This window comes from Pseudophryne corroboree, chromosome 4 (genome assembly GCF_028390025.1).
Source record: "Pseudophryne corroboree isolate aPseCor3 chromosome 4, aPseCor3.hap2, whole genome shotgun sequence".
Lineage (NCBI taxonomy): Eukaryota > Metazoa > Chordata > Amphibia > Anura > Myobatrachidae > Pseudophryne > Pseudophryne corroboree.
This window is the reverse complement of record NC_086447.1, coordinates 655,439,102-655,465,158: the sequence shown is the minus strand read 5'-3', so window position 1 is coordinate 655,465,158 and position 26,057 is coordinate 655,439,102. Positions and strand designations below refer to the sequence as shown.

The following is a 26,057-nucleotide window of genomic DNA, read 5'->3' as shown; positions in this document are numbered from 1 at the left end:
TAGGATTTCTGGGCTTCTGCATCCTACAAAAGTTAGGACAAGAGATTTTACTCACATGCACCTTTCCGTTTCGGTTTAAAAAAAAGAAGACAAAAAGAAAAGAAAGTAATTCACACTGTGGCATAGAGCATATTTGAAAAGGAACCAATTGTAATGTCCAGCAAAACTCTCCATCCTCAAAGCTGCCTAAATACATATTTTATAACCCTTAAACACGCTACACATTTAAATGCACATGAAGAGTAACAAATTCACCACACAAAGAAAAAAACAGAAATGGTTAGACAAACCTTGTCCTTTAGTGTTACATTAGCAGGTGTTCGAGATGTCCTTGTCCTCAAAGAGGGTGGAGGGAAGACAAATTCAGAGGCTACATGTTGCTGTAATTCCACTGAAGAGATTGTGGATTGTTCAGCTAGAAACAAACAAATAGATTAACATTTAATATATACACAAAATTCAAAGACTGGAATTTATTATTTACTACACACAATGCACAGAAAAAAGTATATTCTGAGGACTATTGCCCACTAGTGGTTGCTACCTTATATTCACCTACATGTAGACATTCACTTCTCTGTAATAGGTCTTGAAACATAAAACACATCTAAAGAGATACTAGCAGCATTAACATCTATATATGAGGAAGATACAGTACTTGGGGGTTGATGTATCATTCAGTTAGGAAGTGGTCAAGATGCCCATTGTAACTAATAAGCTTTGAGGTAGCATTAAATACTTTCTACAAAATGTGAGGTAGATGTTAATTGGTTGCTATGGGCAACTTCTCCACTTGCTTCATTGCTTGATACGTTTACCCATTGGTATGTGAGTGCCACAAGACGCCTGCTTTCAAAGCGGTCTTCAATCCTAGAGTAGGTTACACTTGTCTGTATAGCAAATCCAAGTATAATAAGTATAATACCTCAAGTTCTGTCACAGTGCATTAAATATTTACATATATGCCAGGAAACCTTGAAAGTATTATAAGAGGAGTTCATACCCTGATCAATGTGTATTTTAGCTTAGGAGGCAAAAAAAAAAAAAAAAAAAGCAAAGACAAAACAAACCCTGTAAACACTGTTCTCTCTCTGTTTCTGGCAATGTTTGTTCCTTTTAATTTTTTTTTTTTTAAATTTATAAATGCTGGTTAAAACAAACCTTTCGCATTCTTTCTTCGTTTTGGAGTAGGGGAGGAGAACTCAAACGGAACAGCAGGGGTACCCAGAAATGAAGCTGCATTATTAGATCTAGTCCTTGTAAAACGGGTGCTTCTCTTCTGCTCCTTAATGGCAGCATTATGCACTATATCTTGGCTCTTTGGTAACTGCAACCTTTCTTTCACAATTACCTCGGATGGTAAAGGAAGTACATTTTTTCTAGTTTGTCTCACTGTGGTATTTGTTTTGTTGTTCAAGCTTCTACTGGCTGAAGACTCTGGATTTATTACAAGATGTTCTTCAGGAACAACTGTGGTTTCCCCAATATCCGGTTTACTGATGGTAGATTTTCTCATCCTTTTCCTAGGTGTATCTTTTATTTGCTCTTGCAACTTCACATTTTCTATTCCCTCAGCACTTTTTGGGTCCATATGATTTTCTGATTTAATCCTTGACCATCTCAGCCTCTTAGGAGAAACAGGTAGGCTGGACTCGTGCTTGTTCATGGCTTGGGAGGCATTAAGCTCAAAATGTTTGACCAACTCATTTACAGCATTTTTTCCCTTTCTGCCTCTAGATGGTGTAGTAAATTGCTGTTCAACTTCTACATTCTTAACAGAAGTTTCTTTTTCACTCTGAGGTACTATTTTAGATGATCTTGTTATTCTGGTAGGTGTCAGAGGTATCGCAGTTTTTAGCTCATCATGCTCTTCGTTATGTATTTGATCATCTGTTGCAGTTGCTTTCCTTCTTCGTGTTCTAGCTGGAGAGGATGGCATCTTTGTTGTGATTTCTTCTACTAGTGGTTGTTGCTCATCTGTGGATAGTGGTTTCTCAGACGCAGAACTTTTTGTCCTTCTAGAAATCCTGATTGTACTAACCGTTAGCTGTTCCTCTTGCACAATGGGTAACACTGTTGCTAGACTTTCTGTATTTTCTTTGGCTTTTCTACCACTTCTCCTGGGAGTTGTGGGGAGATGAACTTCTGAATCATCATTAGAACTTGCAGAAGACTTTGTAGACTTCCTTACACTTCTGTGCGGGGTTGGAGGATTAATAAGTGCAGATTTCTCTTCACTTGGAGAAGTATGCAGTTTGTTCAATTCAATAACGGTTTGTTCATCTGATGTTTTAGGTGGAGTTATTGGTGGAATTGCTATGTTAACAGATAGATCTTCAGAGTGTGGTTGCTGCATTCTTTTTACAGGTGATCTTGAAGAGGTATGAGAATTTTGCTTTTGCTTTGCAGACTCATTTTCATAAACAGAGTCACTATTAACCTCTGCCGTTATATCCTTACTTCTAGTATCTTTTAAATCATCAAGTAAGTCTTCTGCTATGTCCCCTTTAATTGGCTCAGGCACACAAGGCAATATTTCCATATTCTTTATCTCTTGTTCACCGCCAAGAGTGGAGGTATTTCCAGAGCATTCATCTATAGTAATATGTTTCTCTATATAGATATTTTTGTCAACCAAAGTGCAGGAAACCATAGAAGGTTCTTTCAGTGCTTCGTCACGAGGATGATCATGTTCAATTGGTTCTAGGTCTACAGCTTCATCATCTGCTGCATCACCTTCAAGTATCAAAGTAAAATCATTGGAAGCTACAAAGTGCTCTTCTTCAACATCTGTGTCACTTTCTACAGACTCTCTGCCATCACCAAGTTGAAATTGGTTGGCATGTACAGGATTTTCAGCATTACACTTCACTGGATACACCTCCGGATAGGTCTCTATTGGTACTGGCTCTGACATTTCAACAGTCATCTCCTTTTCATTTACAATCTACAAAAATAAAATAAATCATTAGCTTACATTTTAAAAAAACAAAAAACATTCATACATACTCATAATAGAATTAAGAAAAGCCTAAGTTGGGAAGCAATTCATAAATGAACTCAACACTTACTAGGAGAACTAAACTACTTTTATATAAAATTTAGGCAATGTGCATCAGAATTTAGGAGCCAGCAAATAAATAAGGATTAATAGGGAGCCATATAACTTTTAAGCATGCCATTATACTAATTTGTGTGTGGGGTTATACAATAGCTTGTGTATGTTAAAGATTTCTAGCTTATGCTTCATACTGACTTACCATGTGGATAAGTAGAACATGTGTATAAACAGGCCAACCAGACAGTACATTAAATCTGCCTGTGCCATACACATTTTAGTAACCTGTACTCTTCTCCCCCACAACAGTACACCACTCTGAAATCTACAACCACACTTTCTGTAAGATCTATTGGGGAACACTGGAACAATGAGGTAGAGGGATGTATGAACTAAGAAAAATGAAGGGGAAAAAAATAGAAAATAAAAATGATTTGCGAGTTCCACCCCTTCAATATCATCTGGCCAAGAAACCTGGGGACAGGGCGATGTCCGTAGGTGCCACCGTTGGCAGCTTTGCTTATAAATAGGAAATCTTTATGCATGCATTTACTATAATTTACTTATTGCTATGGATATGTGAATGGGGGCTGGTGTGCTGTCAGGCAACTCTAATAGTCACAGTTCCACAATTTTTTACTGGCCCTGGAGGGGACCTGTCACTAGAGCTGCAGATTGTAAATGTAGATCTGAGCAGCTGTTGAAGCTATCGCAGCCGTACAGCACTAATCATGCGCCAGACCTGCAACTGTCATTACTTCAAGCTCATCTTTCTGCAGGGAGCAGAGAGGAGTTAATGACTAGCAGTCATATGGTCATTTATTCTCCAACAGAGCCTTGAGTGCCGCTATTAGGATTGAGTGAGCGACTGCTTATTCCTCGATCCCATTGCTGGATGCCATCTTAGAAATTTATTTTAAAATTATAACCAGTTGCTCGAGGTGGGAACTGTTCAAACATCTATTTTGCAGGCTGCAGAATTGCATCCACTGTCTGAGGAATGTTACAGTGTGTGACGTCTTTCCTCCAAACCCTCCTGAATGCAAACCAGGAAATGAGAGAGAAAAAACAAAAACAAAAACCCATGAACTATGATAGCGGTTTCTCTCATACCACAAAATATAGATATTCCTTCTGGCTTGCACCACGCTCGAGTAAAAAACCCCACACCCTCAGAGACTGGCTTCAACAGACATGGAAATTAGAAACATTGCATGAAGGTCCTGATCTAAAAAGGGAAATGGTTGCAACAGATGCGAGCCCACTAGGTCCCAGCATTATCTTTAGGCCATCTATGTACTGGTACAGCCAGGACTCATCTGAAGACCCCAGGATAACAGGCATACTTTGCACACCGACCCCTTGGGGTCTACAGAGGCAACACTGGAAAGAGTGGGGTGGGCTGGCTAAACACCCGCAGGACAATTACGGTATTCACAGTCAAGGCTTTCGGTCACTGGGCCGCACCCAAAACTTGGGAACTTTGCAATTGAAGCTAGAGGCCATGAGGTCTACATCTGGCAGACCCCATCTCTAAACCAGTTGATCCAAGACCTCCAGGTGATTATCAGGATTGTGTTCCTGCCAAGATAATCTGCATTGCAAATTGGCCACTGCTAGTATGAAATAAGCAAAGTTCGCTGGTATGAATTTCTCTGCCTAAGATCCTTCTGCCACTTCTGATATTAGCATGGTGCTCTGGGTGCCTGCTTAGTAGTTGACATATGATACAGCCATGGCATTGTCTGACTGGTTCCTGAAGTGCCGTACAAAACAGAATGCGTGGAAATAGGACCAAATTTACAAAACTGGCCTAAGACCAGCCTCTGCAGAGATTCTCAGACAGACACACCGAAGGGACAGACAAGTACTCAGCGAGAGGCCAGCTGATCAGTGTATCGAGGCAGTCCCACAGAATCTCCCACTGGAACTCCCAAGTGTGAAATCTGGTGTACTGAAAGGTTTTGAAGGTGGAGACTATCCTCCCCATCAACTTCGTAGAGAAGACTGACTGACAAGTCCAAGGCCTGAATTTCCTGACCAGAGCCTAAAAAGAACAGACATTGTCCTCCAAAATAAACACTCGCTAAAGAGAAGAGTCAAAGACTAAACCCAGGAACAACATCAATAGATATGGCACTAGATGAGACTTCTTGAATGTCATCATCCAACCTTGATCCAACACCACCTGAACCATGCAACCGACTCAGCAGCAAGAGGGGCAAGTCCACCTGGAGAAGGAGATCGTCCAAGATGCTCTCCTTGTGCAACAGAAACCATATATGAAGTTGCCTTGAGTTTGGTAAAAATACAAGAAGTAGTTGCCAGAATGAAGAGAAGAGCCCTTAACTGGTAGTGTAGCCCCAACAGCAAGCCAGAGGAATGAACAATGGGGGTAATTCCAAGATGATCGCAGCAGGAACTTTTTTTTATAGCAGTTGGGCAAAACCATGTGCACTGCAGGGGGGGGCAGATATAACATTTGCAGAGAGAGTTAGATTTGGGTGGGTTATTTTGTTTCTGTGCAGGGTAAATACTGGCTGCTTTATTTTTACACTGCAATTTAGATTGCAGATTGAACTCACCACACCCAAATCTATCTCTCTCTGCAAATGTTATATCTGCCCCCCCCCCCCCCCCCTGCAGTGCACATGATTTTGCCTAACTGCTAAAAAATTTCCTGCTGCGATCAACTTGGAATTACCCCCAATGTCACTCCCAGATTGGGATGTGAAGATTATCACCCGAGACTAAAAATTTGGTAACGCCATGCTGTAGATTCTAGCATTGAGGGCCCCAAGTTAAGGATTAGCCAAAACAACCCATCTGGCTTCTAGTACCATAAGAGGATTCCGTAAAACCACTTCGTCCACTGCTCTGCTATGACTGGTACAATCACCACTTCCATTAGAAGGGAAGAAATTGTCTGATCCAAGACCTCAAAGACAATTTTAACAAAAGGTAAGTTTTACCACAACTCTTATTTTCTTCTTCAGGGTCCATAGGCATCCACAGGGATGACATTGGGATGTCCCAAAGCAGTTGAACTAGAAAGGGGACGCTCCTAAGCTGAGATGAGAAAGCTGCGTCCAAATGAGGCATTTTGAGAGGCAAATGTATCAAAGGCATAGAACCTAAGAAACGTGTTGACAGAAGATGTGACTGACCTGTATAGTTGTTCAGCAGATGCGACATGAAGGGCTGCCCACGAAGTTACTACAGAGCGAAGATAGTGAGCAGAGAAGAGGGAGGTCAGTCTGCGTGAGCCTGTGGGATAGTCAAGCAGCGCCATCTGGCCAGAGTCTGTTTGGTAGCTATCCAGCCCAGCTTGTGGAATCCATAGTGGACAGTGAGTGAATCCATTCTCCTGATGGAACTGGTTTGGTTCACGTAGATTCGAAGAGCATGGACCACATCCAAAGGAGGCCTCCCCTGCTGAAAGGTCTGGAGACTGGAACTACTATCGTTTAGATGGAAGCTGGATACTACCTTTGGGTGGTAACAGCGTTTGGTCTGCAGGACTGCTCGATCATGATGAAAGATCAGAAACGGAGAGCAGCAGGACAGCGCTCCTAAGTCTGACACCCTTCTTGCTAAGGCTCTAGCCAAAAAAAAAAAAAAGTCTTCGCCGTTAAACATATGAGGTCAATGGAATCCATTGGTTCAAACTGAAACCACTGTACGACACAGAGGACAAAGGGAGGTTGAATCCTCAGAACTCCTAGTAGGAAGAGACGCACATCCGGCAACTGAGCAATCTGCTTCTTGAACTAAATTGATAGAGCAGAGACCTGTACCTAAAGAGAAGCAAGGCAGAGGCAGAGATCCAAACCCGCCTGGAAATAGGCACGGATCCTGGAAATCTGAAAAGCAAAAGTATTATAGGTCATTGAGCACACCACTAGAAGTAAGTATGCCACACTCTGTAATAGATACGGGCCGAAGCAAACTTCAGGGCACGGAGCATCGTATGCACAACAAAACAGGATAATCCTGTAGAACTTAAGAGGGTGGACTCAAGAGCCACGTTGCCAAAGACGAACAGGCAAAATCCAGGTGCAGACAGGGACCTTGAGTCAACAGGTCTGTTCATAGAGGAAGTGGAAAGGGAACGTCTATGGATAGACTGTGGAGATCCGGGAACCAATGGAGTCTGGTCCAAGCCGGGACTACTAAGATCATGGTGCCGCTTTTCTGTTTGAATTTCCAAAGCACCTTGGGAAGGAGGGAGACTGGAGGTAAGAGGTATGCCAGATGGAAGGGCCATTTGACTGACAGTGCATCGACAAAGGCTGCATTGTCCTGGACCCATACAGTGGAAGCTTGCAGTTGTGCCTTGAGGACATAAAATCCACTTCTGGGAGAACCCATTTGTCCACCAGAAGCTGGAACACATCAGGGTGCAGAGACCACCATCTGGCGTGCACATCCTAGCAACTGAGGAAGTATGCCTACCCAGTTGAGAAGACTGCGGAGACTGCCTTGAAACGGCGTTCTGCCCATTTAAGAATTTGCGGTACTGTCGTCATTGCCAAGACACTGCGAGTGTCTTCCTGATGACTGAGATAAGCCAATGCTGTGGTGTTGTCTCACTGGACTTGGACAGGACAATCCTGTAGAATGTCCTGGGCCAGACTGAGGGCCCGTTCTGCTGGAGTCAAGTGACCGTGATAGGTATGACTTCCGGTGACCGCTCCCCACCCACGGAGGATGGTGTCTGTGGTGCAAAGTGTCGAAGTCAAAAATATTACATAAAGAGAACATACAGACTACACACATTATGAGTCGCTATACTTGCAAATACGCGCAGCGAGCACAGAAATATATGGTAACATACGCATTTACACAGACATGCCAGAGAGATAGATTTGACACATATTTCATACAGCACATAATTTGAACATATCAAGCGTCAGACATCAAAGTTTCAAATTAAATAATGGAGTAACGTCATGTATGTGTATCATTGGAACGAAGCAAGATGTTTGGTATTAAAGCAACCAGATTAATGTGCATATCAATTTGATGCCTGTTATTAAGTTGTAGCTCATTGCAACAAGTAGATATGATTAAATGTATGAAAGCTTAAGTCACTCTTATTAGAACAATGGATTTCCTGGAAGACAGCATGCCTGACCAGTGGCTATCTCCTGTAATTACACCATCAAGGCTGGACCTTGCTTGCATATGAACTGACCAGTGACTCATCATGAATGAGAAAGTTCCCTCCCCTAGACTAGTCTGTGCACTCCCCCAAACTATATAGTATATAGCTGACTGCAGACACAAGAGCTGACTGTTCTTTTTGTCCCAGATGATGGTGGAGATGTTGACTGTCCAGTGGCTGCATGATTTTACACACAGAGAGAGACAGAGAGAGAGAGAGAGACAGAGAGATATGGAATGGAGACTTTATTTGAGCAAAATATGGTAATTGTATTTGCTGGCCATGTATGTATTTGAATTAGTTTGTATTAACTGCTTACTGTGTAAATTGTAACCATGTAAATAAATAAATAAATAAATATATATATACACACACACACACACACACACACACACACACACACACATACTGTACATTGTGATATATTGAATACATATCCTTTTAATAACAAATATATACATCAATGAGCTTTGGAACTCAGATAATGTGTGGGTGTATTGTTTTCTCTTATGGGATGCAGTGTTTTGCGATGTATAGCGCACATTCATAGCACATGGTAATAAGATGCGCAGGTGTCCACAGTATATATTAGAGAGGGCATTTTAAATATTTGCTAGAAAGCAATTTGACATTTACAGAAGAACACAATCCGGGATCCAGAATGGCCAACCCGTGTCCAGGTGGGAAGTCTGTAACCACCACAAGAGGGATGTCCGAACATCCTAAGGGAGGATCACTGTTTGGGATTTTATCTGCTTGGGGTGTCCATTCCACATGAACAGGATCAGGCGTTGCAGGGACCTGGAATGGAATGGAGAATATTCCACACCATGTCGAAAGCAAAAACCATGGATCCCAATGTCTACATTGTGCATGAATGGACACCCTGCGACTGTGGAGCAATCTACGCACCTGCAGCGCTGCAATCTTGTCCTGCGGGGATACGGTCATTAGGTCGACACAACTTAGGTTGACATGGGCATTAGGTTGACATGTACTAGGTCGACATGGGCATTGGGTCGACATGTACTAGGTTGACAGGTCAAAAAATAAACATGAGTTTTTCAAAACATTTTGGACTTTTTCATACTTTATGATCCACGTGGACTACAATTGGGAACAAGCCATGCAAAGGGACACGGTGCACCAATTGGGGTTCCCAGTCACTTTACGAAGAAAACGACACCAAAAAAAGTAAAAAAAACTCATGTCGACCTTTTCACCTGTCAACCTAGTACATGTCGACCTAATGCCCATGTCAACCTTCAGTGATTGATATAATGACTGTTGACCTAAGTTGTGTCAACCCAACGACCTATACCCATCCTGCGGGAGGATAATTCTCTGTACGCGAGTATCCATTCTCTGAGAGGGGATCACAGAAGACTTTACAGTTGATTAGCCAACAGTGTCTCTGGATGGTAATTTGAAAGTGGCGACTGAGGACCTCCGGAGAGTGTGCCAGAATCAGGTCATACAGCTAAGGGAGTATTCTGATCCCCTGATGATAAATCTGAGCCACCATGGCAGCCATAAGTTTAGTAAAAAATCTCGGGCCATAGAAAATCCAAAAGGTAGTGCCTAAAATGGGAAATGCAGGTGTAGGTCAACAAACCAAAAAAGGTATTGCTGATGAGAGGATGCTATAGGACATCCAGTAAGTGTCCTGGATGTCCAGAGAAACCATAAAGTCCCCAGGCTGCATAGCCAGGACAATGGAATGGAGGGTTTCCATGCGAAACATGGGCAGCAAATTTGTTCAGCAAATTGAGGTTGAGGATGGGCCATTGGATTTCTGAACTAAGAAGAGCGTGGAGTAAAAGCCCTTGCCCTGTTGGGACCAGAATGACCACCCCGGATTGTAGTAAGGCGTGAATAGCCATTCGAGGAGCCTAAGCTTTGCGAAGTTCTGTGGGAGGGCTTATGAGAAAGTACCGTCAGGGAGGTAGCCTCATGAAAGAGGGCGTACCCGAGAGCTTACTGCACCCAGATGTTTGTTGTGATCTGATGACAATAGTGTGTGAACTGAAGATATCTGCCCCCCACCCTGGGATCTCCCAGGAGGAGGCCTGTCCTGTCACTCTGAATGTTTATCCTCGTGCTTGGTAGCTGGGCGTCTGCAGCGCAGACTTACTTGGTTATGGGCTTAGAGGCCTTTGGTGGAGTGTGACAGCCTAGGAAAAAGACTTGCTCTCTGGCCTTGCCCTGGGGGTGAAAGGACCAAAAAGGAGGAAGTCTGAGGCCAGGAAGAGGCGGCTGAGACCAGGAAAGCTATTTTAGAGGACGCAAGAGTAGTGACAATCTTGTCCAGCTCAGGCCCAAAAAGAAATTTCCCTGAATGAGGGAGTGCCTTGAGGGTTTTCTTGGAATCTGAATCAGCTTTCCATGAGTGAAGCCAAAAAATTCTGCTGGCCCACACCAACAAATCCAAAGCTTTGCAGGTTAGGAGGGCAGTATCCAGAGATGCTTCTCTAAAATAAAATAGAGAATCATGATGGTGATAAAAGGACAGTTGCTCCCGTAAAGCATCTGAGGGGCGCCTGTTCTCCAAGGAATCAACCCAGTTCTCAATAGCCTTGGCAACCCAGGCAATAGCAGAAGCCGAATGAGAAAAGGAGATTTATGGTAGACTTACCACAGTTAAATCTCTTTCTGCGAGGTACACTGGATTCCACAGGGAATACATTGGGGGTGTAGAGTTGGATCTTGATCCGAGGCACCAACAGGCTAAAGCTTTGACTGTTCCCAGGATGCACTGCACCGTCTCCTCTACAACCCTACCTCCAGGCACTGGAGCGCAGTTTCGTTAACCAGTCCAATGCAGTAGCAGGTAAAAGAGATGGCAGATGTTAGTCACATTGGTGGTCATTCCGAGTTGATCGCTCGCTAGCAGTTTTTAGCAGCCGTGCAAACGCTATGCCGCCTCCCACTGGGAGTGTATTTTAGCTTAGCAGAAGTGCGAACGAAAGGATCGCAGTGCGGCTACAAAGTTTTTATGTGCAGTTTCTGAGTAGCTCAATACCTACTCAGCGCTTGCGATCACTTCAGACTATTCAGTTCCTGTTCCGACGTCACAAACACGCCCTGCGTTTGCCCAGCCACGCCTGCGTTTTTACGAACACTCCCTGAAAACGGTCAGTTGACACCCAGAAACGCCCACTTCATGTCAATCACTCTGCGGTCAGCAGTACGACTGAAAAGCTTCACTAGACCCTGTGGGAAACTACATCGGCCGTTGTAATAGTACGTCCCGCATGCGCAGAAGTGCTGTGTTTTTGCCTCATCGCTGCACAGCGAACGAATGCAGCTAGCTATCAACTCGGAACGACACTCATAGAACCACATTCTCACGACAGTAGAAGGGACAAGCGGCTAATGCCATACAAACCCAAAGAAGCTAAGTGCGTCAGAGTGGGCGGCCTGTGGAATCCAGTCAGTGTACCTCGCAGAGATTTAACCATGGTATGTCTACCATAAATCTCCTTTTCTGCAGCGGGGTACACTGGGATTCCACAGGGAATACATCAGGAATGTCCTAAAGCAGTTCCTCATGCGGGGACGCACCGTAGCGGGTACAAGAACCCAACGCCCAAAGGAAGCATCCTGGGAGGTGGAAGTATCAAAGGCGTAGCCGCCATGCACAATTGTTCAGCGGACACACCATGGCGGGCCACCCAAGAAGGTCCAACAGACAGAGTAGAATGGGCTTTGATAGCAGCAGGAGCTGAAAGTCCAGCCTGCGCATAGGCTTGTGCAATCACCATTCTAATCCACCTGGCCAAGGTTTGCTTATTAGCAGGTCAGCCACACTTGTGAAAACCAAATCGTACAAACAGGGTATCTGACCTCCTGATACAGGCAGTCCTCTCCACATAGATACGGAGAGCATATACCACATCCAAAGACCGTTCTTTGGAAGACAAACCAGAAGAGATAAAAGCCGGAACCACAATCTCTTGGTTAAGATGGAAAGATACCACTTTAGGGAGATAACCAGGGCGAGTTCGAAGAACTGCCCGGTCACTGTGAAAAATCAATAAGGGTAGATGACAGGACAAAGCTCCCAAGTCCGACACCCTCCTAGCAGAGGCACTAGCCAGCAGAAACACGACCTTAAGCATAAGGCATTTAAGGTCCACAGACTCAAGAGGTTCAAATAGAGACTTTTGCAGGGCATTTAAGACAACAGACAGATCCCATGGAGCCACAGGAGGGACATAGGGAGTCTGAATCCATAAAACACCCTGAGTGAAAGTAATAGTAATTAGTAATAAATTTGCAAAAATATATATTAAAAACTTTTTTCACATTGTCATTATGGGGTATCGTGTGTAGAAATTTGAGGGAAAAAATGAATTTATTCCATTTTGGAAGGGTGTAGTATGGTATGCCGGCGGCCGGTCTCCCGGCGGCCAGCATACCGGCGCTGGGAGCCCGACCGCCGGCATACCGACAGTGTGGCGAGCGCAAAGGAGCCCCTTGCGGGCTTGCTGCGCTCGCCACGCTGCAGGCACGGTGGCGTGCCACGCTATTTATTCTGCCTCCAGGGGGGTCGTGGACCCCCACGAGGGAGAATAGCTGTTGGTATGCCGGGTGTCGGGATTCCGGCACCGGTATACTGTGCGCCGGGATCCCGACATTCGGCATACTGAAGACCACCCTTTTGGAATAAGGCTGTAACATAACAAAATGTGTAAAAAGTGAAGCGCTGTGAATTCTTTACGGATGCACTGTACATGTGAAATTCTTTTAGTTTTTCCAGGTAAACTTTGTGGTGTAGGCCATGCACCATTTTAGTTTCCCTTCTTTGTACAATCTCTAATGTATTAATATCGTTCTGAAGATATGGCCTCCTGAATTGAATGCAGTATTCTAGATGGGACTCTACCAATGACTTATACAGTGGCATTATTACTTTTTTCTGCTGCTGATTCCTCTACCTATGCAACCAAGCATCTGACTTTCCTCCCTCATTACCTTGTTATATTGCTTACCCGACGCCTAGGATCCCATTCCTCTTCAGTAGTTTCCAATATATAGGGTGATTCAAAAGTTGCAGTACACCATTTTGTTTAAAAAAAACTGCAGAAAATGGGAAAACTGAATACTCCAGTAAGGTATGGGTGAGGTAGGCTATCTTTTAGGGTATGTACGGCACATGGGCGCCATCTTGAAATCAGCCATCTTGAATCTAAGTCAGTTTTAACATTTCCTGCACAGTTTTTGAAATAAACTGGTGTACTGCAGCTTTTGAATCACCCTGTAGTGTCATTAATATTACAGTTATCCTTTAGATTTTTGAGACCCAAGTGCACAATTTTGCATTTTTTGTCATTAAACTAATGCCCACTCTTCTAGTCTACCTATATCATCAATTATTTGTTTTACTCCTCCTGGTATGTCTACCCTGTTGCATACAGTCTTGCTTAACCACTTATCTGATAATTTCCCTCCCACAAAAAAACGCAACTTGTCGGGTTTTGCTTTATGAGTGAATTAGGTGTAGAAAATTAATTTAACCCCATTCAAAATGATTTTAGGTAAAAAAATTTAATAAATAAAAATGTATAATATATATTTATTAAACATCAAATATCAATCGGGAACATCGCAGATTTAATTTTGAAAGGGGGGTGGGGGTGGCTCCTGCCATGCTGACCGATCAGCAGTGATCGGCAGAACGGCAATCAGTAGGGGATAGTGCAGGGAGACAGAGGGACCTTGCGGTCCCCGGTCCCTCTGACAGCAGCAGAGGAGGGAAGTTTCCCTTACCTGCCACTGCTAACACAGTTTATCTGACTGGTCGCATCCTGTGCGACCAGATCAGATAAAGCACTTGCAGGCATGGTCACATCTGATGCGATTATGCCAGGCAAGTGGTTAAACATGCCACTGAAGAACTCACCCTAGAGGACTGATCCCACTTTTGCATATTATCTGCTAGCTGTGGATAGAAAGATGCAATCTAAGGATGAAATAGGTTATCCAATGCTTTCCAGGCTTCTCCTATGAGAAGTTCAGGGAAGGATGGAATAGTAACCATCCTTTTCTTTCTACATTTAAAGGGGCCACTTTATGGACTGGGCCCATGTTGGTTTACTAAAAGGTCCCAGGGAAACCCCCGAGAGGGCCAACAACCTGAGCTTATACAAAGAAAATGGATTGAGGAGGGGTACAAGCATGTTCCACCAGCTCAGTGACAGACCTTCCCGAAAAGACTGAGCCCACAACAGTTCCACCTTGACAGGTACATGCCCCCCAGGACCTGCATGTCACTAAACCACGCAAGATAGTCTGCGCACAAAGATGCAGAGTTGTGATGTCCACATGGTAGGCAACCATTACACTGAGCATAAGAAAAGAAACACCACCAATAGTTCACCCTTCGAATTAATGATTTTAGAATTATCAACTGGCAGCAGCATACATTTAACAGACATGTTGCAGAAAAAGGGTATTTAGCCATCGTGTAGAGGTCAATACCACCAGATGCAGAGGAGAAAAGCTTGTGCCAAAGTAAAAACCCCCTCCCCCCCTGCCAACCAAGCCACAAAGCTTGGGATCGGACTCTAAGAAACACACCCTCAGTCCAGCTGCTGGGGAAATGTCACTCAAATTACTGATGGCTTCCCGGCAGGAAAATATAGATGAAGAGCTCAGACTTTTTTTTCTTAAAAGTACCCATGTTATTGCACACACTTCTATAGCTCATTGTGTTAGTGTCCCCTCCATTTCCCCTTAAACATTATACTGGCCTGAAAAGGCAGGTGCTGCATTGGTCACCATTGCAACTGATTTGTCCAGCACTGATATTGCCGTGTCTATAACCAAAGGTTGACACATCTGTAAAACCAAAGATCACTATAGATAAGACTAAAGGTATCCAAGTCATTTAAACTGGTAGCCTATTATAATTAAGGCAACATAATTAGCGTCTCTTTACTCAAACACATGAAAAGAAAGTGCTATTAAAAAGGGACTTCATAGGAACAAGAGATTCACATTGCTTGTTACTTTTCGTCGAGACTATATGTAAAAACATGCATATAAAACAAAAAGATTTGCGATTCACATAAGTACTCAAAGCTTTTAAAAAATAAATAAAAATAAAATAAGAATAAAGCATCAGCCATTCATTAGAATTACCTGAACCTCCACACAGTGAGTCAATGGAGAAGTGGCAGCAGGAAGGTCTTCAACCAATGAAACACTCTCTTCCACAAACTGAAATTCAACTGCTTCCGTTACTTCCAATTCTTTAAGGGGTTCAGAAAGTACACTCTGAATTTCTTCACTATCATGAATACTGATAACAGCTGCAAATAAAAAGGTACAGAACACAGCTCACTAAGAAAAAGTCTACATACAACTACTAAAGTCGCAATACATTAAGTGCAACAGAATCCTTCAAGAAAGCAAAACGATTGAATACAAAATGTATCGATCCCTTTAGTTCCTCCTCTCTATACCCCTCCACCAGAAATACACCATTACATAAAACAACAAAAGCATATAAGAAAGGTGTAACAAACATACAACCAATTAAAAGAGATTGCAGAGTCCCTAAAAGGATTCTTTAAAAACTGTTTGTTGTACTCACCGTAAAATACCTCAGAAACCATCTGGGGGACACTGCATATCTTGACAAGTTGTAGAGGGCCTGGCACAGCAGTATATGCACTAAATAGTTAAATGTGATGCAAAGCCACCCAGAGAAATGTAAGGCCCGAAAGTGTCATCACCAGAACTCTGCACATCTGTTCCACGAAGGCTCCATGGTGAACAGCCCAAGAAGCTACAATGGTATGAGTAAAATGAGTCCAGAGAGAAGACTGAAAGGATAATCCACTAACAGGTAAGCTTGACGGGTGGCAGATACAATTCTCTTTGGCTGGCCTCAAAGAGATGTTTTACAATCTCTCTTGGGGGGCATTTATCAGAAGCCAAATAAGACGGATAATATTAATCCTTAGAACACAAACCATGTTCAGAAGAATGTAGAGACTGAAGAGGAGGCTGCTCCTGGAAAAGCTGGAAGAACGATATCATGGTTTAAGTGGAATTTAAAAAAAAAACCTTCATTAAGAAAGTTTCGTTCAAAAGCTCAGCCGATCGGGATGGAAAAAAAAATTCCCGAAGTGGGGCTTACAGGATAAGGCAGACAATCCCAAAACGAATCTTGCAAACCCTATTGCCAAAAAATGCACCTTCAAGGTGAGACAACTGCACGGTGTCAAGAGGCTCGATGGAGGACCTCTGCAAAGCATCTAAGACTAGGCTGAGATCCAATGGAGGGACAGGAGGCTTAAATGGAGGATGGATATGGCGTACTCTTGAAGAAAGACCCAGGGCCTCTGGAATGAGGCAGTTTTATGAAAAAGAACAGACAAGGCTAACACCGGACGGGATTCTGACGCCTGCACTATGAGATTTAAAGCTTTCAGACATGTTGATAAAATTCTAGACGTGACAATGTCATGTGCCTGAATCATGGGCTGAACAACCAGCCTTATAATCCCTTAGCTCTCAGGTTCTGCGTTTCAAAACCCATGTCATCAAAGCCAAATGAGACAAATCTTTGTGCAGACAGGAACCCTGATGAATGAGGTCTCGTCGTACAGGAATTCTGTAAGGAACATTGGCCAGCATAGGTAGAGCCCCGTACTGCTTAACCAGAGAAGTGCTGACTCATCATGGCAGCCAAGCACAGAGCAGAAGAGACCACTAGACTATACCCAACACTGACAATCACACAGTCCTGTAAACAGGGACAGAGGTCTAGTGAAAAAGTAGATAAGAAGTAAAAATTAAGCTATTCTAAATGTGCCTTACTCCAAAGGCACTGACTAAAAAAGTGAGGTCCGGTGGAGGTGGGAAGGGTTAGAGAGGGACATGGAGATTCACAATTACGTATTTATTGCCCATACCCTTGTGTTAGCCCTTTCTACCCATTGTCAAGATATAGTGTGTCCTACAGATGGATTGAGAGGAAGGGCTTTATTATTTAAGAAACAGAGTATTTCTAGTGGAGGGGCATAGAATGGAGGGACTAAGGGATCAATACATTTTGTATTTAGTGGTGTGCTGCTCAAGCAGTACAAAAACCTCCATCACTTTGGGGGAAACTGCAAACTGCTGTACCTTGGGTATGGGTTTGAGTTCCCTGTGCTTGTGTAAGTTTCCTCCAGTATCCGCCACAATCCAAAAATATACTGGTAGGTTAGGTTAAAAAAAAAAAAAAAAGGAACCCTAGTGTGTATGCATGTGTTAGGGAACATAGCTTGTAAGCTCTGCTGTGGCAGGGACTGAAGTGAATGGCTAAATATTCTTTGCAAAGCTCTGCGGAATATGTGTGCTCTATATAAAAAACTGGTAAATAATAAATAGGATTTAAATTACCTACCGGTAAATCCTTTTCTCGTAGTCCGTAGAGGATCCTGGGGTCCATATTAGTACCATGGGGTATAGATGGGTCCACCAGGAGCCATGGGCACTTTAAGAGATCAATAGTGTGGACTGGCTCCTCCCTCTATGCCTCTCCTACCAGACTCAGGCTAGAAACTGTGCCCGAGGAAACTGCCAACTTTGAGAGAAGGACTTTACACAGATGGTGGCGAGATTCACACCAGCTCACACATACAAGGCAAACCAAGCTAAGCAGCTTGAAAACTCAGCAACAGCTGAACAATATTACTTAATCAAGTAAGAAAAACAGTACTTAACCAAGAACAAAGCAGTACTGAACTAAGTAACCACTGCAGGGTCACGAAGACCTGGACAGGCGCCCAGCATCCTCTACAGACTACGAGAAAAGGATTTACCGGTAGGTAATTAAAATCCTATTTTCTCTAACATCCTAGAGGATTCTGGGGTCCATGGGGATAGGGGTACCATGGGGATGTACCAATGCTCCCAGAACGGGAGGAAGAGCGTGGAGGCTCCTGCAGAACTGATTGACCAAATGTTAAGTCATCAGTGGCCAAAGCATCAAACTTGTAGAACTTGGCAAACGTGTTCGACCCAGGCCAAGTAGACGCTCGGCAAAGCTGTAAAGCCGAGACACCCCGGACAGCCGCCCAGGAAGAACCCACCTTATGAGTAGAGTGGGCCTTAACAGATTTTGGACACGGAAATCCTGCCGTAGAATATGCATGCTGGATAGTGACCCTGATCCAGCGAGAGACCGTCTGCTTAGGAGCAGGACACCCAATTTTCTTGGGATCATACAGGACAAACAGAGTCCTATTTTCTGTGACGAGTAGTCCTCTTCACATAGATTTTCAGAGCCCTTACAACATCCAAGGACTTTGACGGAATTGAGGAGTCAGTAGCAACTGGCACCACAATAGGTTGGTTGATATGAAAAGCTGACACAACCTTTGGAAGGAATTGCTGACGTGTCCGTAGCTCAGCTCTATCTTCATCAAAGATCAAGTAGGGCCTTTTACAAGACGAAGCCCCCAACTCAGACACACGTCTAGCAGATGCTAAGGCCAACAAACTCAACCTCCTGTAGAGGCTTGAATCAATCCGATTGGAGGAACTGTAACACCACGTTAAGATCCCAGGGTGCCGTAGGAACCCCTTTCAACAAAGTCTGAACCTCAGGGAGGGAAGCCAGTTGTTTCTGGAAAAAAATGGATAAGGCCGAAATCTGGATCTTTACGGATCCCAACTTCAGGCCCATATCCACACCTGCTTGCAGGAAGAGGAGAAACCGTCCCAGTTGAAACTCCACCGTAGGAAACTTCTTGGATTCACACCAAGATACATACTTTTTCCAAATGCGATGGCAATGTTTAGATGTTACTCCTTTCATAGCCTGTATCAGGGTAGGAATAACCTTGTTCGGAATGCCCTTCCGAGCTAATATCTGGAGTTCAAACTTCATGCCATCAAACGTAGCCGCGGTAAGTCTTGATAAGCGAACGGCCCCTGTTGCAGCAGGTCCTCCCGAAGAGGACTCGGATCTTCCAGCAGTAGAGCCAGAAGATCCGCATACCAAGCCCTTCTTGGCCAGTCCGGAGCAATGACGGTTGCCTGAACTCTTGTTCTCTTTATGAGCATTAGAATCCTGGGAATGAGTGGAAGTGGAGGAAACAAGTACACTGACTGGAACACCCACGGGGTCACTAGGGCTTCCACCGCCACTGCTTGCAGGTCTCTTGATCTGGAACAGTACCTCCGAAGCTTCTTGTTGAGACGGGAGGCCATCATGTCTATTTGATGTACACCCAAGAGATTTGTCACCCCCGTGAACACCTCCGGATGGAGGCCTCTCTCCCCTGAATGGAGATAATGTCTGCTAAAGAAGTCCGCTTTCCAGTTGTTGACTCCCGGAACGAAAATTGCTGACAGCGCAAACGCGTGCCTTTCTGCCCAGAGGACGATTCTTGTTACCTCGGACATTGCAGCTCTGCTTTTCGTTCCGCCCTGTCGGTTTATGTAAGCCACCGTCGTTACATTGTCCGACTGCACCTGAATGGCCCAATTTTGAAGATGATGTGCTGCTTGCAGAAGACCGTTGTACACGGCCCTTAGTTCCAGAATGTTGATTGGAAGAATGGATTCCAGACTTGACCACCTTCCTTGGAAGGTTTTCCCTTGGGTGACAGCACCCCAACCTCTGAGACTTGCGTCCGTGGTTAGAAGGATCCAGTTCCGAATCCCGAACCTTCGGCCCTCTAGAAGGTGAGGCAATTGTAGCCACCACAGGAGAGAAATCCTCTGGTAGAAATACCCTCTGCACTTTCGTGTTGAGGACCATCCCCAGGAAAGAAAGTCCTTGTTGGATCCAAATGTGATTTTGGAAGATTCAGGATACATTCATGTTCCCTGAGCAGTCGAGTCGTGAGAGCAATGGGCTGCAACAACCTCTCCCTGGAAGATGCCTTTATCAGCAGATCGTCCAGATAAGGAATTACAGTATATTCACCCCCTGCCTGCGGAGGAGGATCATCATCTCTGCCATTACCTTGGTGAACACCCTCGGTGCAGTGGAGAGGACGAACATGAATGCCTGGAACGGATAGTGACAGTCAAACAGCGCAAATCTGAGATAAGCCTGGTGTGGCGCCAAATCGGAATGTGGAGGTATGCATCCTTTATGTCCAAGGATACCAGAAACTCTCTCTCCTCCAGCCCTGGGATCACTGCTCTCAGAGACTACATTTTGAACCTGAATTCCCGTAGATAAGGGTTTAGCGACTTCAGGTTCAAAATTGGCCTGACCGAACCATCCGGTTTCGGTACCACAAAGAGGCTTGAATAGTAACCCTGGTTTACCAGATGAGGTGGAACTGGAACAAATACATCTGCCTTTCCAATTTGTGAATGGCTTCCTGAAGGATAGCCCTGTCATTTGTAGAACCTGTGGGGTGGGAGCTCTTGAAACTCCAGTTTGTACCGTTGGGACACAATATCCTGTACCCAGGGATCCAGACCGGACGACACCCAGACGTGACTGAAACGTCTAAGCCTCGCTCCCACCTGCCTGTTCTCCCGGCAGGGAGATCCACCATCCTGCTGAGGATTTTGAGGACACAGAGGCAGGTTTCTGGTCTTTTTTTTTCAGATTTAGGTCGGCCACTTCTAAAGAACGTGGTAGGAGTCTTGGACTTCTTCGTTTTTGCAGACCGAAAGAACTGCACCGAAGATGAAGAAAAGGGTTTCGTCGTCGTCTGAGAAGCTGAGGGAAGAAAGGTAGACTTACCAGCTATTGCCGTGGAGATCCACGCATCCAATGCTTCCCCAGAGAGAGCCTGACATGTGAAGGGTAGGTTCTCCACACTTCTCCTTGATTCCGCGTCTGCAGACCATTGGCGTAGCCAGAGTCCCCTGCGTGCTGAGACAGCCATGGACGAAGTCCTCGTAGTCTGATTACCCAGGTCTTTCATGGCCTCCACCATGAAATCCGCAGAATCCTGTATGTTACGTAAAAACAATTCAATGTCACTTCTATCCATAGAATCCAACTCCTCTAGTAATGTGCCTGACCACTTTACTATGGCTTTAGAAATCCATGCACAGGCAATAGTGAGCCTTAACGCCATTCCTGAATATGTGTATATAGATTTGAGCGTAGTTTCAATCTTGCGGTCTGCCGGTTTTTTTCAAAGAGGTAGACCCCCGGACAGGTAAAACCAACTTTTTAAACAGTCTAGATACAGAAGAGTCTACTATAGGCTGGTTTTCCCACTTTTTCCTATCATCCTCAGGGAAAGGAAAAGCCATAACCACCTTCTTTGGGATCTGGAATTTTTCTCTGGATTTTCCCAGGATTTTTCAAATAATGCGTTTAATTCCTTAGACGCAGGGAAGGTCAGGGAAGCTTTCTTAGTGTCTGTAAAGTAAGCCTCCTCTACCTGTTCAGGTGGTTTGTCAGTAATGTGTAACACATCCCTAATAGCCTCAATCATGAGTTGCACCCCTCTTGCCAGGGAAACCTCACCCCCCACCCTGCAAATCCACATCACCCTCTGTTGTGTCAGAGTCTGTGTCGACTTGCATAATCTGAGCAAGCGCACGTTTCTTGGACACACCAAAGGTCTATTTACTGAGTCTTAGATGGAGATAAAGTCAACGGAGATAAAGTACCAGCCAATCCGCTCCTAAAACAGCTCCTCTTGGGAGGGGACACACCGTATCGGGTACAAGAACCCGGCGCCCAAAGGAAGCATCGAGGGAGGCGTAAGTATCAAAGGCATAGAACCTAATGAACTTGTTCACCGAGGACCACGTAGCCGCCTTGCAATTGTTCAGCAGATGCGCCACAGCGGGCCACCCAAGAAGGTCCAACATACAGAGTAGAATGGGCTTTAATAGCAGCAGGAGCCGGGAGACCAGCCTGTGCATAAGCTTGTGCAATCACCATTCTAATCCATCTAGCCAAGGTTTGCTTATTTGTATACCAGCCACATTTGTGAAAACCATAAAGTACAAAAAGGGTATCTGACCTCTAGAGAGAGGCAGTCCTCTCTCCACGTAAATACGGAGAGCCTGTACCACATCCAAAGACCAATCTTTGGAAGCCAAACCAGAAGAGATAAAGATCAGAACTACAATCTCTTGGTTAAGATGGAAAGATGAAACCGCCTTGGGTAGATAACCAAGACGAGTTCGAAGAACTGCCCGGTCACAGTGAAAAATCAGAAAGGGTAGGCGACAGGACAAAGCGCCTAAATCAGACACCCTCCTAGAAACACGACATTAAGCGTAAGCCATTTAAAGGTCCACTGACTCAAGAGGTTCAAATGGAGACACTTGCAGGGCAGCCAGGACAACAGATAGATCCCATGGAGCCACAGGAGGGACATAGGGAGGCTGAATCCATAAAACACCCTGAGTGAAAGTATGAACATCAGGAATAGATGCAGTTTTCCTCTGAAACCACACAGACAAGGCAGATATATGAACCTTGAGGGTGGCCAGACGAAGGCCCAAGTCCAGGCCTTGTTGCAGAAAAGCCAGAAGTCTGGGAGTTCTGGATTTGTATGCATCATAGTTCTTTTCAGCACACCAGGTGAAGTAAGAATTCCAGACCCCATAATAAATCTGTGCAGAAGCCGGTTTGCGGGCCTTCAGCATAATTTGGATAACCGCCTCTGAGAATACTTTGGCCCTCAAGAGCCATGTCGTCAAAGCCAGTCTAGTCAGGTCCGGGTAGACACAAGGGCCATGAACGAGGAGGTCTGGGCAGTGAGGAAGTAGAAGAGGACTGCAGGTGTGAGCACCAATACCGTCTGGGCCACGCTGGAGCGACTAGTAGTATTCCTCCTTCGTGCTCAAACTTCTGCAGGAGACACACTGGAGGGAACACGTAGGGCAGCCAAAAGCTCCATGGAATTGCAAGTGCGTCCACGAACGCTGCTTGAGGATCCCTTGTTCTTGATCCGTAGACCTGAACTTTGCGATTGTGTGGAGACGCTATCAGGTCTACATCTGGTAGGCACCACTCGTCCACTAGGAGTTGAGACTTCTTGATGAAGACTCCACTCTCCGGCGTGCACGTCCTAACGACTGAGGAAATCCCCTTCCCAGTTGAGGACTCCCGGAATGAAGACTGCCGATATTGCTGGCAGATGGCGTTCCGCCCGACAAAGGATTTTTGACACTTCCAACATTACCATGCGGCTTCAAGTGCCGCCTTAATGATTTATGTATGCCACCGTAGTGGCGTTGTCTGACTGTACTTGAAAAGGCATGTTCCGAATTAGAGGCAGGGCAAGAGTCAAAGCATTTAACACTGCCTGCAATTACAGAATGTTTATCGGGAGGAGAAATTCCTCCTCGGTCCACCGACCCTGGAAAGAGAGTGTTGCTCTAGCACCGTGCCCCAATCCCGCACACTGGCGTCCATAGTCAGTCGGACCCAGTTGGGAGTCCAGAAGGGATTGCCCCGCTCAACTGTTGGTCCTGTAGCCACCAGCCCAGTGACAGACGAACCTCCAAAGTCAAGGACATCATCTGAGACCTGATCCGATGAAGTAGGCCGTCCCACTTGAACAGAATCAACTGCTGCAGAGGGCGGGAATGAAATTGAGTATACTCCACCATGTCGAAAGCAGACACCCTCATGGTGTCTGCTTTCGACATGGTGGAGTATGCTCAATTTCATTCCCGCCCTCTGCAGCGGTTGATTCTGTTCAAGTGGGACGGCCTAATTCATCGGATTAGGTCTCAGATGATGTCCTTGACTTTGGAGGTACTTATATCGTCAAGGTTATCGACACCCTTGGGCGAAAGAGGAAGTATCTGATCCTGTCCTGAAGTTTCAGCACTTTCTCTTGAGAAAGAAACAGTCTAACTGTGTCCCCCCAACCGTGCCCCCAGGTGCACTATGTCCAGTTGATGAGCCACGCGTGGGCATGTAGGAATTTGACCGTGATGTCCAGATGACTGAGGAGAACCTCTTTGGAGTTTGCCAGGATCAGCAAGTCGTCCAGATACGGCAGGATCCTGATTCTCTGATGGCGGAGAAGGGCCTTCATCACGGCCATGACCTTGGTGAAGATCCGAGGGACTGGGGCCAGTCCAAACGGCAGAGCCTGGAATTGATAGCAAACCGCAGATACTGCTGATGCAATATGGAAATAGGTATATGCAGGTAAGCATCCTGTATGTCCAGGGATACCATATAGTCTCCGGGTTCCATGGCCAGTAAAATTGAGCGCAGCGTTTCCACACGGAATTTGGACACACTCACAAACTTGTTCAGTGATTTGATGTTGAGTGGAGGCCAGAAAGACCCATTGGGTTTCGGGACTAGAAACAGGGTCAAATAGTATCCCCTGCCTCTCTGGGACAGAGGTACTGGCACAACCACGCCTGTATCCAGGAGGTATCACACAACCAGGTGTAGAGCTTGCGCTTTCAACGGATCAGAAGGGATAACTGTTGTGCAGAACTGGCGAGGGGGACGTCTCCTGAAAGAGACTTTGTACCCGTGAGACAACTTCCTGCACCCAGGCATCTGAAGTGGTCCTTAATCAGACCTGGGCGAATTTTAGAAGTCGGCCTCCCACCCTAGGATTCCTCAGGAGGAGGCCCGCCCCGTCATTCAGCTGGCTTGTCTTGTTTGGAAGCAGGCCGACGGGAAGCCCAGGATTGTTTAGGTTTGGGCTTGGTGGTTTTGGAAGCACATGCCTGTCTCGGGTACGCCTGACCCTTTGCCTTCCCTGGAGGCTGAAAGGAACGAAAAGTGGTGCTCTTTGTCTTTGGAGCAGAAGGATTATTATTTGGGAGAAATGCAGTCTTAGCAGCCGCTAAGTCAGTCACAATTTTATTAAGATCTTCCCCAAACAGTATGTCTCCCTTAAAAGGGAGTACCTCCAAAGTCTTCTAGGAGTCCAGATCCACCTTACATGACCTCAACCACAGAATCCGGCGAGCCAAGATGGACAAAGTCGATGCCTTAGCCGCCATTACACCTGCCTCGGAGGACACCTCCTGAATATAATGGGAGGCTGTGGCAATACGAGACAGATATTGTCTGGCAGTATTAGAGATATCCTGAGGTAGCTCTTCCTCAAAAGCCTGAACCCATGCATCTATACCTTTTGCAGCACACAAGGATGCTATAGTGGGTCTACAGTGTGTACCGCACCCATAAGGGAGTAAATAGACTTCCACACGCTTATCTGTAGGTTTCTTCAATGAAGTGACAGTGGTGACCGGCAGAGTAGATGACACCACAAGCCGGGTGACATGGGTATCCACCAGGGGTGAATTTTCACACTTGTTACACAACTCAGCAGGGAGAGGATAATGAGCTACAGTAGCATCTATTTAGACAGGGAGAATTTATTTCCTGGAGAAGACCAGGGTTCCTGACGTATATCAACTAAGTGGTCAGAATGTGGCAATACTACCTTATTTACATTCTGACGTTTAATCAGGTTCTTAGACGCAGTAGTGGGATCTGCCTCAACATCAATTTGTAGAATCGGCTTTAATAGCCTCCACTAGGTCAGAGACATCAACCTAAGCTATAGATTCCTTGACGGAAGCAACCGTATCTGTGTCTGATGCATCAGTATACTCCCCATCCTCATCAGAAGTAACATCTGATATATTAGTGGATTGAAAGGAGGAAGCAGGCCGCTTAGACAACCTCTTGGACCCAGAGGGACGCAGGGTAGATTTTTGACTAACCAAAGATTGATTCAATTGTTGAATCTGGAGAGATAGCGTATCCGCACAGGGCGGATTAACCACAGGGACAACATGTGGCTGCAATGGCACAGTTGGTCCGATAGGTGGCGTAAGGCATGTGACTAGTGTATTAAGCAGAGATGAAAAAGCCGCCCAAGGGTCATTCCACATCAAATCAAT

The 26,057-nt window shown here is 45.1% G+C and overlaps 1 protein-coding gene across 2 annotated transcripts in view; it reads right to left on the bottom strand.

Annotated features, from left to right (window-relative positions):
• AHCTF1 (AT-hook containing transcription factor 1) overlaps positions 1-26,057 on the bottom strand; it is a 648,646-nt gene that overhangs the window by 3,512 nt on the left and 619,077 nt on the right. For both annotated transcript variants that reach the window (XM_063917783.1, XM_063917782.1), the window contains exons 32-35: positions 15,372-15,541; positions 1,162-2,947; positions 291-415; positions 1-23 (exon numbers count right to left, since the gene is read on the bottom strand). The exon at positions 1-23 is cut by the window's left edge and continues 75 nt beyond it. In XM_063917783.1, coding sequence (XP_063773853.1) covers positions 1-23; positions 291-415; positions 1,162-2,947; positions 15,372-15,541 — 2,104 coding nt within the window. The remainder of the gene's footprint in view (positions 24-290; positions 416-1,161; positions 2,948-15,371; positions 15,542-26,057) is intronic.